This window comes from Netta rufina (assembly GCF_964035555.1).
Source record: "Netta rufina genome assembly, chromosome: 2".
Lineage (NCBI taxonomy): Eukaryota > Metazoa > Chordata > Aves > Anseriformes > Anatidae > Netta > Netta rufina.
In genome coordinates, this window is record NC_140124.1 from 142,420,915 (window position 1) to 142,439,231 (window position 18,317).

Sequence of the window (18,317 nt, forward strand, 5' to 3'; positions counted from 1 at the left end):
GTTAGTTGTCCATAGAAAAATGCAGAAAAGGACTTCCACACATTTTTAATGCTGAACTCTTGAAGCTCAGTTTTAAGAATATACTAAACATTACGGTTTTGGATACTAGTACAAGACCCTTTGAAAGTCTCGCAGAAACAGAATGCTGTTAAGAAAAATGGCAGTAGTGCAACAGAGTTGAAAGAATGCCAAGAAAAAAAAAAGGGGGGGGAAAGGGGGGGAGGGGCTCAAGCTGTCTATCATTTGTTGATTTTAATCAGTAAATAATCTTTCCTTTGTCCTGAAATTAGCATCTTGAGACATTATGGAGTTAGGCATATAAGCATTTGGAGCAGTCTTAGTGGTTTTACTCCATTTCACTGACAAGTGATCATTGTTTGGACAATGCATTCCTATCAAAAGTCCTACTGACTTTGAAGTGGTTACTTGTATGAAAAGAGGGTAAAAATAGAGTAAGATTCACAGAATAAATTTCATACCTATGGCCCTATGGCAGCTTTTTTTTTTTCATTTCTTTTTTGATTTTTCACATTGCCTTCTATGATCTGTACCTCCCATTCAGCAGAGTATTGCTTGGTTGAAAATATTAAAGCTAGACATTTCCATCTATTTTAATTTAAGATGTAGAGTTAAATCCTCCACATTTTAAAAATGTCATTCTATACATGTCTGTCACATTTCTAAAATGAAAGTAAGATGCACACAGCAGTGATGATGGATTCAAGTTATTAAAAGCAGATCTTTACTCAGCTAAGTATTTTCATAAATACCATTTGCTTCTTATTCCCTCTTGATGTGGGGTTGTCGCTTGAGACATGCTGTTACTTATGATTTGTCCTTGACTATCTTTTTTTATTTGCAAATGTAAACTGACTTCAAAATCCAATGAGTACTGAAATAACTCTGGTGTGACATGGCTTTTAAATTGATGATGATTCTAGATACAGTGAAATGTCTACTCGAAATCACATGTCAACAGCATTATTTGCTCTTCGTGTGTTTTTACTGGCAGAATGTGAATGTACTTTCCAGAATTAAAAAAAAAAATAAAATAAAAAAAAAAAATTAGTCTTTCAAGGATCTTTTCATAAAATAAAAAAAATGAATACGGTGTTGATTGTATTTGTTTGTTTGTTTTCCTTCTCTCTATTGCTTATCAACAATAATTTATTGATATCTCATAACACAACAAATGCAGAAAAGACACAAGGAAAAGATGTCTTTGAACACAAGCAAGTATATATGGCTTTATAATGTTATTCAGAATCTGAAAAGAATAGCTGATTTTAACTTCCCTGTTTACACTAAGGCAATAAACCAGGTCTACCTTCACCACCAAAATTTTAAAAAGCCTTGTCCCAGAATGATGTTGTATTTGTCAATACAGTGCTTGTATTACAGTACAAGTACAGTGCCTTTAATATTAGATCTTGATGGAAATGTAAAACAACTATAGTCTCCATAGAAACTAGAAAATTTCCCAATCATATGTATGTTTTTAAGCTTATTTTTAGGGAAAAAAAAAAAAAAAGTGACATAAATTTCAAATTTTTCAGTGGTGGTAAAGAACAGTCACCTAATTTTCTTCTAAATCACATTTCTGTACCTTACTGTTTATGTTCAATTTATCTTTTTACTCTAGCAGAAAGGAAATCCACTTGCTGAGGCAAGATGATATAAAATTTATTTTACTGTTAGGAATATTAATTTTAAAACAGGAGTATAGACCACATTGTTATGCAGAGCAGAGCATACACAGTAGTTTATGTGCATCAGGAAAACAAAATAAAATCTTAAATATCTGCATTTTAATTGTAACCAGTGCTGGATTTCAGTGTTGAACAATTAACAATCATTACACCATTTTAAAGTATCAGTGGGAGAGCATCAAAGAAGATGAGTATTCCATGTTTACAAAAGACTGCCTGTGGCATACTGTGTGTTTTTGTGAATAATTTATCTTCTGGCTTAAACCTGTCACAGTATGAAATATTGCAACTATGATTTTGCATGACAGAATAATGAAACAGTGAAAAAAAGTACACACTGTAATGACTTTTCCACAGAATTTTGGGCATGAGAACTAGAAAAGCTGTACATGAAATAGCTTTTTCTTTCACTCCATCAAAAACTAATCCAGGCCAATGAGTTTCCTCCTGCACATTTAATATATATATATAGTTCCATTGTTTGTGTGTTTTCTTATCTACCTTGACCTTGTCTAATGATTTTTGAATTGTGATCTATTCTAAGATATCACAGAGTGTATTGGATGCAAAAATAGTTCCTGAAGAAGTTCCATTAAGCAAATATTTGAATTCTGTATTTCACATTGAAAGCCAGCATGATAGGGAAGATTATGGAACATGAGTTTTTGCTAGTTTCCTTATGTAAATTACTGAAAATTATTTTATGTCAGCAGCTTTGCTGGAGTACCCATTCATTCTCACAAGCATTTCTTTCAATTAATAGCTGCTGTCCTATCATTTCTGACAAATCTACATGTCATAAAGCACAATTGGATTCAAGACAAAATCTAATGTCTTCATTCACAAAGCATCCATATAGCATTTCTTGGGGACCATCCTGTCAGTGAGTGATCCCTACACCATATATACCAAAGCAATATAATTTAATGTAAACTATTTTGTTAATGCAATGTTCTTTATCAGAACCCAAAATAACAGAATTATGGGTAATACAATTCCTAAAACTGATCCTAAAGAGCTCAGAATTAAAAATGTATAGATATGCTTCTCTGCAACTATATTTGAATAATTTGTAATGAGATAAAGATAAAAGCCATTAGATCCAACATATTCATTACACTCAATTCTTTAAAATTTCAGTCTGAAACAAGTAATTATCTTGAGTTTTGAAAATGTGTTAAAATTAAGTGGTGGTAAAAATTTAGGTGTTAAATAAAGTCTTAGGTGTGATGTGTCTGTTAGAATTGTTTGTAATGGTTGTTACTAGGAAAAAAAAATAAGGGAACAATACATAAAAAAGAAAAAGGAAAAAAAAAAAAAGAGAAGAGAGCACTATATAGTTCAATCAAAGACTCACATTTTAAAAGTTGAGCTTTTGGTTGAAAGAAGTTCTGCTCCCTGTTAATGTAAGAGTATCATGGAAGAAAAGCAGCTAAAATGGAAATACTTCTACACTTATTTCACTTATTTTGGCCTCTTCAATGTATGACATCACCTTCATTTTTGAATGGCTATTGCTATTTATGTTTATTACCTTTCCCTTTAAACACACAAGTATTTATATTTTCTGTCTTCACAAAAGCAGGTTAAAAATTCTCATTATATATTTTACACATGCTTGGTGTTCTTGTCACAGCATGCTCTTTAAGCACAGGAAAAATAAAACTTCCATCCTGAGACAGGACAGCAAAAGAGCTATCATATCATATCCCCAATAACTCACTGATTCCTTTATAACAGGGTTAGTTATATAAATTGTGATTTCTCAATTTCATATTAGCTTTTTTTTTTTTTATATATATCAGCACTGTGAACAGCTCAAGAAGAATTTCTTAATACTGTTCCTAACATGCTTACTGTGGGAAGAAAATAAGTATTTGTCAAATTATTCCAAGTAATTATGTAGAAAGTTCTATACTAGGATTTTAGTAATTGTGTGGTTTCCTTCCCCCCATTTCCATAACTCATTTTGGGATTCTGTCTTCATTTCAAGTTTCTTATCCTCTGATTGCAGAAGTTACAAATTTCCATTTCCATCCAGAATGTCAACGATACAAAGTACAGAATAACATTTCAAGTGAATCCTTTATTACAGAAATTGTAACTCTTTGAGTGTCCTCATCTGTGGCATTAACTATCTAAGAAGTATTAGACTGATCGAAACGGGAAGATTTAATCTCTCCAGTTTATCTAAATCAGATTAGCTAGGTCAAAAGTGTATGCTTCTTTTATTTTATTATGAAGATTAATAACATGAAGGAACATAAATGCCCATTCCCATCTACAGGCACCTGTTATTTAATGAACAGCAATAGAAGCAGTGGATCAAAATTAAGTCCTACATAATCAAGCAGAAATCTGAAGTACAGGAATAAATGATATTCAATGCATGACACACTGCTTACCAAGGAGTCTAAGTGAACAACAATCTCTCACTAGTCATCAAAAGCATTACTGGACAATAAAGTGAGATAAAATCATTCATAAGGACAGATAAAACAGTGATTTAAAAGGCTGGTCTTTTTGAAGTTGTCTTTAAAAGATTCATACTATCACCAGGAATAAAAAAAATGTTAGGGTTAGGAGTGAAGTTTTGATTGAGGATCTGGAAGTCTACAAAAAACAGACAGAGGCACACTGCTTGAATTTTGTTCTTCAGGAAACGATATACTGACATTGCCTCATGATTCAGAGAAGCCAAGATTCTGAAAGCAATATTATCATCCATTTCATACAAATGGTCCTTCCCCTGCTTATTTGGACTTACTGGAGCTACATGACTATCTATGTCTTTGGCGCATGGTCTTGGGTGAAAAGCAACATTTGGCTATAATCAAAGCAATATTCTAAATTACTGTTTGGTTGTCAAAGTGAGATAAAAATAAACAAATGGCAATTATTTTAAAAGATAAGGATAAATGCAAGTATTATGAGAAAACAGTGTACTACAAAAATGTTAGACAAAAAATATCAACAGAAATATCATTTTAAAATAACCTTTTCACAGTAGTATGTTTAATATTAAAGCAATCACAAAATTCATCCATAAGTGTTTAAAACACCCAAGTGATAAAAAGATCTGAATGAGACCAAATCTACTTACCAAATTCCTTAGGAACAGTGATAGAGTAAACACAGTTGTGACCCACACTGTAATTCTTAGGGTAGTTTGGTGATAATACAGTGCCTTCAGAGCCTGTTGACCGGCTTCCACAGGGTGCTAGAAATTGAAGATAAGCAGTTTTTAATATTATATAATATCAGGAAAAAAAAAATCAGCTAGTGATGTGTTGTATGTTGGTATATGGTATAACAATAAAATGTATTCCTCTTCTACACTAGATAAAGTTATGTATCATTTGAAGTACTGAGTATGCTTGACTTTCTCATATATCAAAAGAGAACTGATGACACTCTGCTATTTTCCAGATCAGTTATTGTTTTTCTTTAACATTTATCAACCATCTTAATAAAATAATGATGTGCTTTAGACACAGTGTGCTATTATTCATAGCATACAAAACTATTATTCATTTGTACAATGCTTTATATTCTGATAAAGGCATGGATTATGCATCCCGTCAGCACACTAGTAAATGCTTACTCCTGCCAATTGGCTCATAATTCAAAGTAATGTATAGAACTACTCAAATAAGAGTGTCAGAATTCCTTGACTGAACATGATGTACCAATTATTTATATCTAATTTATTTATAAAATGATACATATAAGTTTATGAGCAAACAATTTTATTTATCATACAAATATCATGTTTATTCTGCCACTAATAGCTATAGTAATTGATAAAATGGGAGATAAATAACAATGCAATTTACTACAACAATGTATTTTTCTAAGACCAACAGAAGTTAGCATTTGGCTTTAGTCAAAATTGTGAAGCAAGACACAGGGCTTTTTTTTCTCTTTCTTCATAAGGTGTTCAGGTGTATTTATGTGAAACAGTAGTAAGTGTCAGGATTTTCCTACGGATATGACCTGCTTCTAATATACACTTTGTAATTTAGTAGTTGAATCTATTGTAAGGAATAAAGACATTTATTCAGAATATTTCTCTTAACCATTTCAGACTTTAAAATATTTTTTGAGTTTAATGGTAACATATGCATTTGAATACATATATTTCTTCCATTAAGACATAAGTGAGATCCTAAAATAAGTACTACTATAAGTACTCAATGTAGTACTACTGCTATAAGTACTCAAAGTAGTACTACTACTATAAGTCCTCAATGTTCCTATGTTAAACATATAGAAATCTATTTTTTGTGATATGCTCTCAAAATACAAGCTTATGAATTATAGTGAAGAAAAGGATGTTTTTTTTACTATTATTTCAGAAGATTTTATCTCTTTACTTGTCATACTAAATACAAGCTATGGATTAGTGTAGCTATGAATTACGTATTTTAGGACTACTTTTAGCTAATTTACACAAAATATATACAGTAGAATATACTGTGAAGAGAACAAGTCTTTAATTGCTAAAATTTAAAGATTTGACTTGGTGCTAAGGGACATGGTTTAGTGGGTGATATTGGTAGTAAGGGAATGCTTGGACCAGATGATCTTGGAGGTCTTTTAACCTTAATGATTCTACGATTCTATGATTATATGGATTTTAAGGCTCTGTCATGGTTAGCATGGGTTTCTGTAATTTGCACTAATATGCAAGACACCTACTCTGAGTTACAGAGTAAGCACTAACACTATAAAACTTTCATGTAATATTGTTTTCCATGGCTAAAATAATAATCTCAGTGTCTTCACTCAATCCACACATATGAAATATCAGAAATTCACGCTTCCTCATGAAAAGATGTTTAGCAAACAGACTTATTGGTACTTTTTGCCAAGAGGCAATACAGTCTTGGCTGCGCTTCACATCCAAGGAACTATTTGCCTTGAGTTATTTGAAAAACACAAAGTAGAAATTCTTCATGAGCTGAATCTGGCAAATACATGTATATTTTTTTTATGAAAAACGACCTGCTTACTAGCTTGTAAATATTCAAAATTTTCTGTTCCAGAATTTGGATGAAACAGAAGAGATTATGGAAGAATATAAGCAACAAAGACTAAAGCTAGAGAAATAAGATTACCAAAAAGCTAATTACTTCCCCTTACACCACTTTCTTCTCTACTGTCCGTGAGTTGAATAAAGAAGGTACTGCAACAAATACTAATAATACTGTCCTACTCCAGCACTCATATCATCAATATACTTCATTCATTAGCAGATATAAAACAGTGTGCAAATTTGGGGTAAAATTATGATCCCACTGAAGTCAATGCCATTGAAATCAAAAGTATCAGAATTTAAACAAAGAAACAAAAAAAAATCTTTTAAATAAGCATGCATTTTTTTTTTCATAAATAAATATAAACCACATTATTTTTCAAAGGCATAAAAATCAAATTTATTGCAAGTTTTCCACACTTTTATTAATTTCAGCTTAATTTCCTTGTCAGCTTCCTCAGTACCTGTACCAAAAAGTTATCACCATTGTGCTTTAAGACCTGTTTGCATTAGCTGTATGGTATTCCCAGTTAAAGTCACCCATAAGGACAAGGGCAGCTGATCTAGAAATATCCCTTAGTTCCTTAAAGAATAATTCATTGGTGTTACCATCCTGATTGGGTGGCCACCTGCAAGCTCCATACAGTCCAGACCCTTTGTTACCTACAGCACCACCCCCTAGTCTCACCTGCCCTTCCTATACCTTCTGAAGAGCCTGTAACCATTCATCATAAAAACACCAGTCAACAGGCTCTTCCCACCAAGTTTAACTTATGCCATAATACTCAGTATACTGTCCTTGTTGTGCTTTCCAGGATCATCAATGGAACACTAATGAGAGAGAAAGGCAGTTGATTGTGATAAGAATGTGATAAGAGTAAGTGTGTTGATGCATTTCACACTATTTTCTTTAAACATTATTAAGCATTAATGGTAAAAAGCCCTTTTGTATGTGTGCTGAATTTACTGTAATGGTATGTTTTCTTGTAAAATAGCACTCCCTGCAGCCCTTGAAAACATCCTATCATAAGAACAGTGAAGTATCACCTACTTCCTATCTTAAAGTGATAAGCATTTTTATCTAGAAGATTGCCCATCTTGATCATTAGTATTCATTTCCCTTTGCATGTCAAAGAACTAAATTCTACCTTTTTGTGGCAATGCATCAGTAAATAGTACAATATAATATGCGTTATCATCAGCAGTGACACCTTTCCTTACATCTCAGCAAACGCTAGTTGTAAAAGGAATTTAGATGATCACAGCAGAGAGCCAAAATAACAGCAGAAACACAAATCCCTGCAGTCTATGCCTAACTACTGCTATGGAAAACAATTTTCTACAGCTCCACGAACACATTACAGGGTTAAAAGCCCCTGCCGTGTGCTTACTGCTCATGTTTTCTATCACGCCTTCACAGTTTAAACAAAAGAAAGAACTCACAAAGAAAACCTTCATTCAGTAAAAGAACTGTGAATAATGGCCTAAGTATGAGAATAAAGCACAGATGTCTTATCTATTGGAGAAATTCATATGTTTTCTACCAAGTATTTTTTTCTGCTGCTGGAAGCTTTTAATTCCTACTACTGCTTTCAGATTACCTAGTTGCTAGCTCCTGCAGTTAGGATCTGAGACAATATAATTGTAATTTCAGATTTAATTGTCATACTGCACCATCCATTTTTTAAGCAGCATTCCTCAGTGGAATCAACAGGGAATATCACTTAAAACTGAAGGGTGCGATATGGCTTTACGTCATGCAGATAAATTTGATTACAGAGCTAAAAGTATAATAAAAAATGGAGAATAACAGTGCATAAACTCTGCAAAAAGAAGGAAAAACGTAACCTGAAGAACTGATAATAGGATACTGAGTTTTTATCTAGAGGGTCACTGCTTCAAAACCTAGACTAGAGTACCTAATATTTAGTTGGCCTAAATGATTACCTTAAGTAAAATACTTCATTGGTGACATGATGTACCTTTTAAATAATTGAATACATTAAATAGTTAATTACTCTTTTTCTAGTCTGTTATAGTAAAATGACATTCTGTTTACCCCTTTTAACCCAAAAAGATTAGTCTTAATAATTTCAGTTGTAATGGTTAAGACTAACATGCAGATAACAAGAAAATAAATATAACTACCAATACAACACCACAATAAAATAAAACAAAAATCATGCAAAGGAAATCTTAACAGATAAAAAGGGTAGGCAAATTTATTCTGAACTTCCAAATTATAGATACCTTACTTGTGGAGATCATTCTGCAATTCTGCAAATGTGAATGTGAACGTGCTGAAGCATATGAGATTGTTTTGACAATGCAATCAATGTGGAGAAGACAATTTGACATAGGAATATGTATTTTAACTACTGTTTGGAAATACAGAAATACATTAAGAATAATTAAAATAAACAAACAACAAAAAAACACACCAACAAGCACCAACAAATACAGAGAGAGAAGAAAGACAGGAGAGACAGAGAGTACCATTACGTAGCAGGAAGCAGTACCAAAGAAAATGATAGCAGAAAGAAAATGGAAACATTCCAAGTTGTCATCTCTTTTAATTTTAATAACACAATTTAATTATGCCATTTAAAATTGATTTAAAATATGAGAAAGTATTTCAAGCCAATATATGTTAACGGTATTTAAAATTATTATTTAAAACAGACGTAAGCAGGACCTGGTGAAATGCCCTCAGGAACTCAATAATTTACAAAAGCTGACTAAGGAAAATAAATTGGAGAGATTAAGAAAGTTGAAAATAAAAATAACAAATTAAATACAGAGAAATTCTGGGTACCAAATGTGAAAATAAATATTAGCAAATATACAAACTGCAAACCAAAAGCAGGTGTCTGCATATTGCAGAAAAACAAACAAACAAACAAACAAACAAACAAAAAAAGGAACATCATGTATTGTTTTAGCATTAAAAAAATATATAAATAAAATCTGTTAGATCTGTTGTGATCTAAAGAATTGGAAGTTTACTCTCCAAAAGAAAATAATTAGATCATAGGCAGACTGATCACTTTTCCAAGATGTGATGGAGATAAAGATCAAGGAAACAAATTGTTCTCTTCTACCACCAACAATAGGATATAGAATAATTGCCAACAGTTTTAGTAAAACCAATTAAGCTTAGATATTCTCATAACTACTTTGGGGAAGTTATTGATTTTTTTGATGATTTCTGGAAGAATAAGAGATATGAATATCAGTCATAATGGATTAAGTATATCCAAGCAGAGAAGAGAGAGTACTTCACCTTTTTACTATCGGTTATGTAGATATATCACTCCTGATTAATTGTAGCATGAGAAAAGGGTGCTGGCAATGTTAAAACCACAGACTTCCCCATCATAATTTGATGGGTAGTTTTATTTATTTTTATTTTTTTTCTAGAAGAGGAAGGATAGTATTTCATGTTGAAAGATAAAACTCATCATGCAAAAAGATTCATGGATAAGTAAGAGCAAAATGGGAAAAAACGCAAAAAACAATACTTTCAAAATTAAAACACTTTAATGAATCTGAATTGTAAACAATTTGGAAGAGTTCTGACACATATATTTCAGAATCAAGAAAAGAGGCTGAAATTTGGGATCTTGACAATCACTGTTTAACAGATGTACTACCAAATTCTGAATCTAAAAATCTAAAATGACTTAATTGTAGATAATTATGAATTTCAATCCTTTTTTTCTTTATTTTTTTCCTATTAGTCAAGAAAACATGGCTTATAAGGAAAGAATCAGGGAACTCAGAACCTGTGTAGCTTAGTAAAGAGAAAGATAATTCAATACATTTCAAGTAGGACTAAAAGTATCTCTTAAAACAAAACAAAACAAAACTTTTTTATATATAAAAAACTTTTTTATATAAGAAGTATATATAAATATATAAAATTCAATTAATCACTTAATTGAATTATTCCTATATTGTTTTATTTAACAATTCATCAATGATTACTTTTCAAACCAACCTCAACAATTACAAAAAACACATTCAAATAACTTTGCATCTGAATGTGCTTCAGCTTCCAATTATTGAAATCTTTAAATGAAAAATAAATGTCTTTCTGAAGGTATGAGAAGCAGATTTCATGTAGCTGAATATAAGATATGAAATAGAACTGAAAATTGTTCTAGCCTAAATTTAGATACAACATATTTTCTCAATTAAATGATTAGTGATTACTAAATTTAACTATATTACTTTTTTACTTACAAATTTTGGCGCACTCAATTTAAACAATTTCTAAAGAGTTTTCTTAAATAATGACATGACCTGTTCCCTAAAATTAGATTACTAAAGTTGTTTTTGCCAAGTGTATAGAAAGTCCACAATGAATTTTCTGGTATGAACTTAGGTGTAGCAGCTCACATATCCTATAGTTTTCCTCTGCAGAATGTGATGTATGTTCCTTCATAATACTGTCTGTTATCCAAATAGACAAAATACTACCTATTAGCAAATTTTTAGGTTCTTCATTTCTTTGTCCCTTTTTTTCTTTTTTTTTTTTTTCTTTTTTTTTTTTATTTCTGAAAAAGTGTAATCAGCTAAAAGTTAAAAATGTTACTCTTTCTGTCCTGGCTGAGTTAATCAACGTCTATAATATGTGGTCAGTGGAGTGCAGAAACATATGAGAAAATCTTGAGCTCCTATTTAAACTGTCAAAGTAGACTAGAGAGAAAAGTAACAAAACTTCAGAAGTGAGAATGCCACTTTCTATAAATCAAAATGCTTTCCCATATAGTGTTTCCAGGCAGGCTAGAGCTACAAATCAGGAATTATTTATTACCAAAATCTGTGACATGTAGATGTCAAAATGTCTAGTAGCTAAGGATAATCAGATATTAAATAAATATATGCTTCAGCCATTAATAATTTAGCAGTTATACTAAAAATTAACCTGGTCAAAATTAGGCTGAAATTTGGGATCTTGACAATTACCATTTAACAAATGCACTACCAAATTCTGAATCTAGAAATCTAAAATGCCTTAATTGCAGATAATTATGATTTTTTTTTTTTCTATTAAAAAGCACCAAATAGCTTTTTGTAAGAAAAAAAAAATCACCATGTAGTAGTGGTATAAATTAATGTCAAGTGTGGTATGGTCTTCTAGACTTTTAAGTGATGTTTAATGAACTATTTTTTTTTATCATTATTATTTTCTTACTTTTGGAGGAAGTATATGTGGCTCATGAAGGCCTCATTGAGTGATTACATTGTTCCTTGCCTCTGGAACAAGAGATGAGCCAGACTCTGTCTGGCTCATGAAAGCTGGAGGTTGGTGAGGAGCTTCCACATAAATTCATTAGTGTTTCCCAGTACACCAGAGATCTCTAGCTTCAGCTGATGATAGGAACTCCATGAGAGAGAATTCCAGGAGTCCAGCTCACTTCAGGAATAATGAATAATGAGTTGCTTCCTTCATTTAAGTGAAATGTTATTGTCTCTTTAACATTTTTTTTAAAGCTTTAATGTTTTTGTGTGTGTGTGTGTGTGTGTGTTCTTTAAGTGATATTTTATTGTTACTTCAAAATCGAGTTAACATAGCAAACTTTGAGAATGGAGCCTTCTAACAGCAGAAAAATAAATAAATAAATAAAAAGTGTAATATTTTGTGCTAATGTCCTTGCAGTGAAACTGCTTCTGCTCATAACAAACGGAGGTGGAATAGGTCTTTGCAGTTACTCTGTGCCTGACAACAGTTTAATTCTTCTGAAAAAGTACACCAATGCTATAGCTTCCAACAGCTGAAAAACAATAACTGTTAAAAAATTTAAAATGCTTTTCAAGTTTACCATCTGCAACAATGTTTTGATATTATATTTAGAACTTCTGAAGGAAAACAATCTCTTTAAAACAATTTATCTATCAGCAACTAAATGAATAAAAAATAAAAGAAAATAAAATTGTAGGTAACAGGGTCTTCTGATGAAAGAACCTGTTCTTTCAAGTTTATTGACAAAGCAGGAGGAAAAGAACATTATATGATGGATGTGTAAAAATAAAAATAAATCAGAGATTAATAAAGTTAAGACATTTTTAGCTACATTAGCAAGACTGAAAACATCTCTTGAGAAAGTATAAATGAAAGATATGTAGCAATCTACAGATCTCTTTGTAAGAAATAAACATATCTTCCAATGAGAAATATATATATATGTTTGTGGGGGTTTTTTGTTTTTTTTTTTTTTGATGACACATAACTTTTGTATTATTTGTTTATTCACCTGTGGACTCTTATTGGTTCAAGAAAGAATCCTTCCTATTATGTTATGAAGAGTGCCATTTCTGATTTGAACAGCTAAGGTGTTTGACAGACAATTTGGTTGGGTTCTTATTGAGAATATTTTTTGTTACATAACCCTAGTAGACAAGGGCATATGAAAAACTTATTTTCATTAAGCAGTAACAAACAAACAAACAAAACCAACTGTGATGACAAAAGTTAAAATTATCTGAGCTTTTTAAAACTCACTAATTTCATGAGTGCAGAAACCCATAAATCTATTTATTACTAGAGAGATGGTAAATGATATAATTTCTCGAATCTTTATTTGAAAATAAACCTCTCATTATTTTTAAGGTGGGTAGAAGAGGGTGAGGAGGGAAGAGGGGATAATCTGCCTCTAAGGACTGCATTACGCATCCAAATATGATTGGTGTTCTGCTCTTTGCTACCAAACTGCAAATCCCTAAAGTGTCCCTTTACCTAAATGAATTTTCTAGCATTAGGAGTGAATCACTCCTACAAATAATGAGCTTTTTCTTGAGTTAACTGGGGATATATTTTCACTATATTAGAATGAAAACCTGTAACTCCTAAGGTTTTCAAGAGATTGGTTAAACAACACTGTAAACTGTCTCTGTCCTGGTTTCAGTTAGAACAGAATTAATTTTCTTCCTAGTAGCTGGTGGAATGCTGTGTTTTGGCTTAGGATGAGAAGAGTGCTGATAACACCCCGATGTTTTAATTGTTGCAGAGCAGTGCTTATACCAAGCCAAGGACATCTCAGCTTCTTGCTCTGTCCTGCCAACAGGCAGGCTGGGGGTGCAGTAAGAGCTGGGAGGGGACAGACCCAGGACAGGTGACCCAAACTAGCCAAAGGGGTATTCCATACCATCTGACGTCATGCTAAACAATATATAGGGGTGGCTAGCCGGGGGGAGGGGGCTGGACTGCTTGGGGTTAGGCTGGGCATCGGTCAGCGGGTGGTGAGCAATTGCATTGTGCATCACTTGTTTGTACATATTATTATTACTTTCCTATTATCACCATTGTATTATTATTATTATTATTATTGTTATTATTATTTTGTTATTATTATTTTCATGTCTTATTAAACTGTCTTTATCTCAACTCACGGGCTTCACTTTCCATTTCTCTCCCCCGTCCCAGAGAGGGAGGGGGGAGGGTGAGCGAACGGCTGCGTGGTGTTTAGCTGCTGGCCGGGTTAAACCACGACAGTCTCAAAAGCATTTATTGTGCAATATATTCAATCACAGAATCACAGAACTGTAGGGGTTGGAAGGGACCTCAAAAGATCATCGGGTCCAACGCCCCTGCCAAAGCAGGTTCCTCAGAGCAGGCTGCCCAGGTAGGTGTCCAGACAGGCCTCAAAAATATCCAGAGAGAGAGAGTACATGTGCATATTGGCAGTTTGAAAAGAAATTACATTAACAGTTTTAATGGGTTTTAATTCTAAATTTGAGATCTGACAACTAGTGATAAATTAACTAAAGTTACTGTAATCTGTTCCATCTCAGCTTTCTTTGCTAACACTGCTGTTTATGTTTGCAACACAGATTTCAAATTAATTTTAAACAGATAGAGTTCTGCACTTTAAAAAGTTTTCTTTAAATGGTCTCCCATTTCATTTTTCAACTGGATTCATGGCTAACTAAATTTACCAGTGGATTCATACCCACGCAGTAAATATCAGACCGCTATAATAAACTGTCAGAAGTTGAAGTAGCAAGTTGACTAAAGAATAAAATGCCATTGTTCATTGTTTTCATTGTTACAATAGTAACCATAATAAATGTAGTTCTGTATTTAATAGGGAAAAATAAATTAAAATGCAAAAAGTAAAAACAATCTTCTCAATTCAATACTTAAATTATTGAGTTAATTAAGGGCTAACAGGGTCATTCTGAAAATAGTGGCAAATTAAATATGACAATTCAATAATATATCTGAGAGAAAAAGAAAAGTCATGGAACACAAGTCATTCAGGAAAACAATAACAACAAAACATTGCTCCTTTTAGATATGTATGTGTAAATCAGTACAGTTGAAAAGAAAGAGATTTCCCCCAGAGGATGATCCATCTCACCCAAGGATAGAAATGTGAAAGCACCTCTCTATCAAACAGTAAAAGAAACACCTTTGAAGATTACTCTTTAGATGAGGCCACAGATTCACATAGCTTCATTCCAGGTTTCTAAAACATAACTGACTAGTCATCTATAGTAAACAGTTGCTGTGAACAAAGGGGGTGGGGCGGTGATATACTTATTCCCACTCAGGAGAGCTTAGTTCTCAGCTACTAAACTGAAGAAGATGAAATATCTTCAATATACATAAATTTTAAATCAAGGAGTGAACTGGTATACAAAGACCAAGTATCTACTCTCTGAAGAAGAGCATAGCAGCTATTTTTCTACTAAGATTTTAATAGTCTTTGAATTCATTAAGTTAATTAGTCTCAACATCTAGCAGTGCCATAAGGTGAAAATAAAGCAAGCTTGCCCGACTTTGTGTGTGGAAGACCTTCACATGTACTTCACTGGCAACACTACAGACTTGGAAAATCTTATTACCTCCATTTCAGATCAATGAGTTGAAGAAAGTATTCAGTATCAGAAAGACAGATTTAAGGCACTTTGATTCAGCTATTTAAGAGTATTTTTAATTGCATTAATCCAGCAATCTAACACTATTTTGTTTTCATGTATTAAAAATCACATTTAAAAGTTTCCATTTTATTTTCCCATTAGCTCTGAGAAATAAACTCATTTTTGCAGGCAAGAAGCCAACATTACTTTCATGTTTTATTATTTGTTCCAGTGTTAATACCGACTCATATGAATATTTCTCATGGTCAAGGATGCTCTACAAATAAAATAAATAAATAAGTAAATGGATAGTTCTTAAAATGTTATCCTGACATGACTTTACTATTTTGCAAAGGAATCATCATAATGATTCCAAGGTAATTTACCTAAATTCTAAAAGCTAATTTGTTATCATCAAAAACTTATATTTATGATTATTTCTTCTATAATCATTTATCTTGCTTTTAACAAAAGTGAAACTGATGAACATTTTACTCCCTAGTCACACAGTACTGAGAGATTAATCTTTGCACATTTGACTCTAGATTTGATGATGCAGCAAAATTTTGCAGTATCTGTGAACCCTGTTGTTTCAATCTCATGTGAAGTTGTATTGGATGGCACAATTCCCAGTCCAAACATGTACGGGATCTTTGTGGTAACCTTACCTTAATATATATATATATATATATATATATATATATATATATATATATATATAGTTATATATACATATATATATAGTTTTATATATATATATACACACACTGTATATATTGTGTATATACATGTGTGTATATACTGTGTGTGTATATATATATATATATATATATAGTAAGGTAACATTACCGATATATATATATAATTAGTATATATATATAAATAGCATAAAGCCCACCATAACTCCAACAACTTTCTTATCTAATAACTACATAACACACTGTATTATGTTTCACTTAAAATCCTTCTTCATGAAACTGTCGAAAGTTTTTAACAGTTCAATTATATTGTAACAATTGTTGCTAATTTCATCCATATCCTTGTGGAGCTCCCTGTTTTCCCATTAAGCTTCAAAAGTTCACTTCAAAAGTTACACTGAATTTTCTTCAACATGTTCAATCATGCTGTCTCCTTATGCTGTTCTTTATTATAATATCTACCAATTTTCTAATATGGATATTAGCCAATCCTTCATCAACGAAGACTTTTGACATATTCATTACCTTCCACTGCTTTGATATACAGGCAAACTTAACATTAAGGTCAACATTTGTACTTCAAACACTTAATACCAAGGCTCTTTTCAGAGCTCCACAGAAAATATTGCTTAATCCTAGCAACCTTCTATGGTTCATTTTATAGATTTTCTTCAAGACATCTTCTATAACTGCATCCATTTTGACACAGTTCTTTAAACTGAAAGGTACGGATCCAATGAAGGACCTCTCTGGTCTCTTCAGGAACATAACTAACGTAACATAGCACAACATAACTAATTTACTTAGCTTTCTGCAATGACATTGTCCTTGAACACATTTTTGCTATTGATCTTGATAAAGTATAGATACTTTACTACGTTTCCTTCTTTTCTCATGCTTTAACAAGTACTTTAGTGGTTGTATTAGGTTCACTGCTTTAGTATTTGTTTCTCAAAACCATGCTTGAAACACTATTCTTCCTCCCTCATTTAAACATGATTTATTTTTTCCTGGATTAGATATTTTAATTTTTGTTAGATTCCTTCACTTTGTTGCTTCTGTGTGCTTTGGTTATCCTTTCAGGGTTTGCTTCTGAATGGCGAGGCTCTAAAACTGCTTTTTAAAATAATTTCCATGTCACCAGTAAATACTTCTGCTGTTTTCTTCAATTTCATTTGAATGCCACAGTATGATATAATTACTTGTACCAAGTCAAAAATTACTTTGTTTTAACTCTTCCCTTCCTCCCAGGGTGTCCAATTTGAGTGCATTATGGACACTTTGGATACATTCTTAATATATTATTGTCATATTTACTCTCATTGAGAAAATCTGTTCTGCTTTAGGCCATCTGTTTCTCTATTCATTTGATACCTTTATCTCAATGCTGAATTAAAAAGATGTTAACTGGACCACTAATATTTGAACTGGGGATAATTAAAATATCACTGTAATGTTCTCTGACCTTCGTTTACTTACATGTACTCTCAACTGTAACTCTATCTAAATATAACTTAATGCCTAACTTTTAATAAAATTCACCCACAAACAACAGCAATGTTTTTCTTGGCACAATACATAAGTACTATTCTAAAATACCAAATTAATCAGTAACTCTTTATCAAAGCAATATAAAAATATAAACTGAAGTGCAATACAATAAGGAAGGAAACGTGATCCTCTTTATTCATAACAAGAAAACTGAACTTGTGCAGTAGTTCGAATACATGGCTATGTATTAGAGTTGTAATTAATGAATTATACATTAACACTTATCCATAATTCATGATATAATAAAGAAGTATGTAATGTAAAGGTTCCAATTAATACCTAAAAAAAAAAAAAAAAAAAAAAGTAAAATTTGTTAGGGATTATACTGTTTCTTCAAGACAGTATGAAATCAGAAGAAAAAAAAAGTTACTGTATACAGTTTATGAGTAAAATATCAAGAAACATGAGATCTTAAAAGAAGAGGCTATCCATTTTAATCTGGAAGATTATCTT

At 31.9% G+C, this 18,317-nt stretch overlaps 1 protein-coding gene across 3 annotated transcripts in view; it reads right to left on the reverse strand.

Annotated features, from left to right (window-relative positions):
- Nucleotides 1-18,317, reverse strand: part of CSMD3 (CUB and Sushi multiple domains 3) — a gene marked incomplete at both ends in the record, with an annotated part of 670,606 nt that overhangs the window by 152,620 nt on the left and 499,669 nt on the right. For all 3 annotated transcript variants that reach the window (XM_084281281.1, XM_084281280.1, XM_084281279.1), the window contains one exon: nt 4,813-4,929. In XM_084281281.1, coding sequence (XP_084137407.1) covers nt 4,813-4,929 — 117 coding nt within the window. The remainder of the gene's footprint in view (nt 1-4,812; nt 4,930-18,317) is intronic.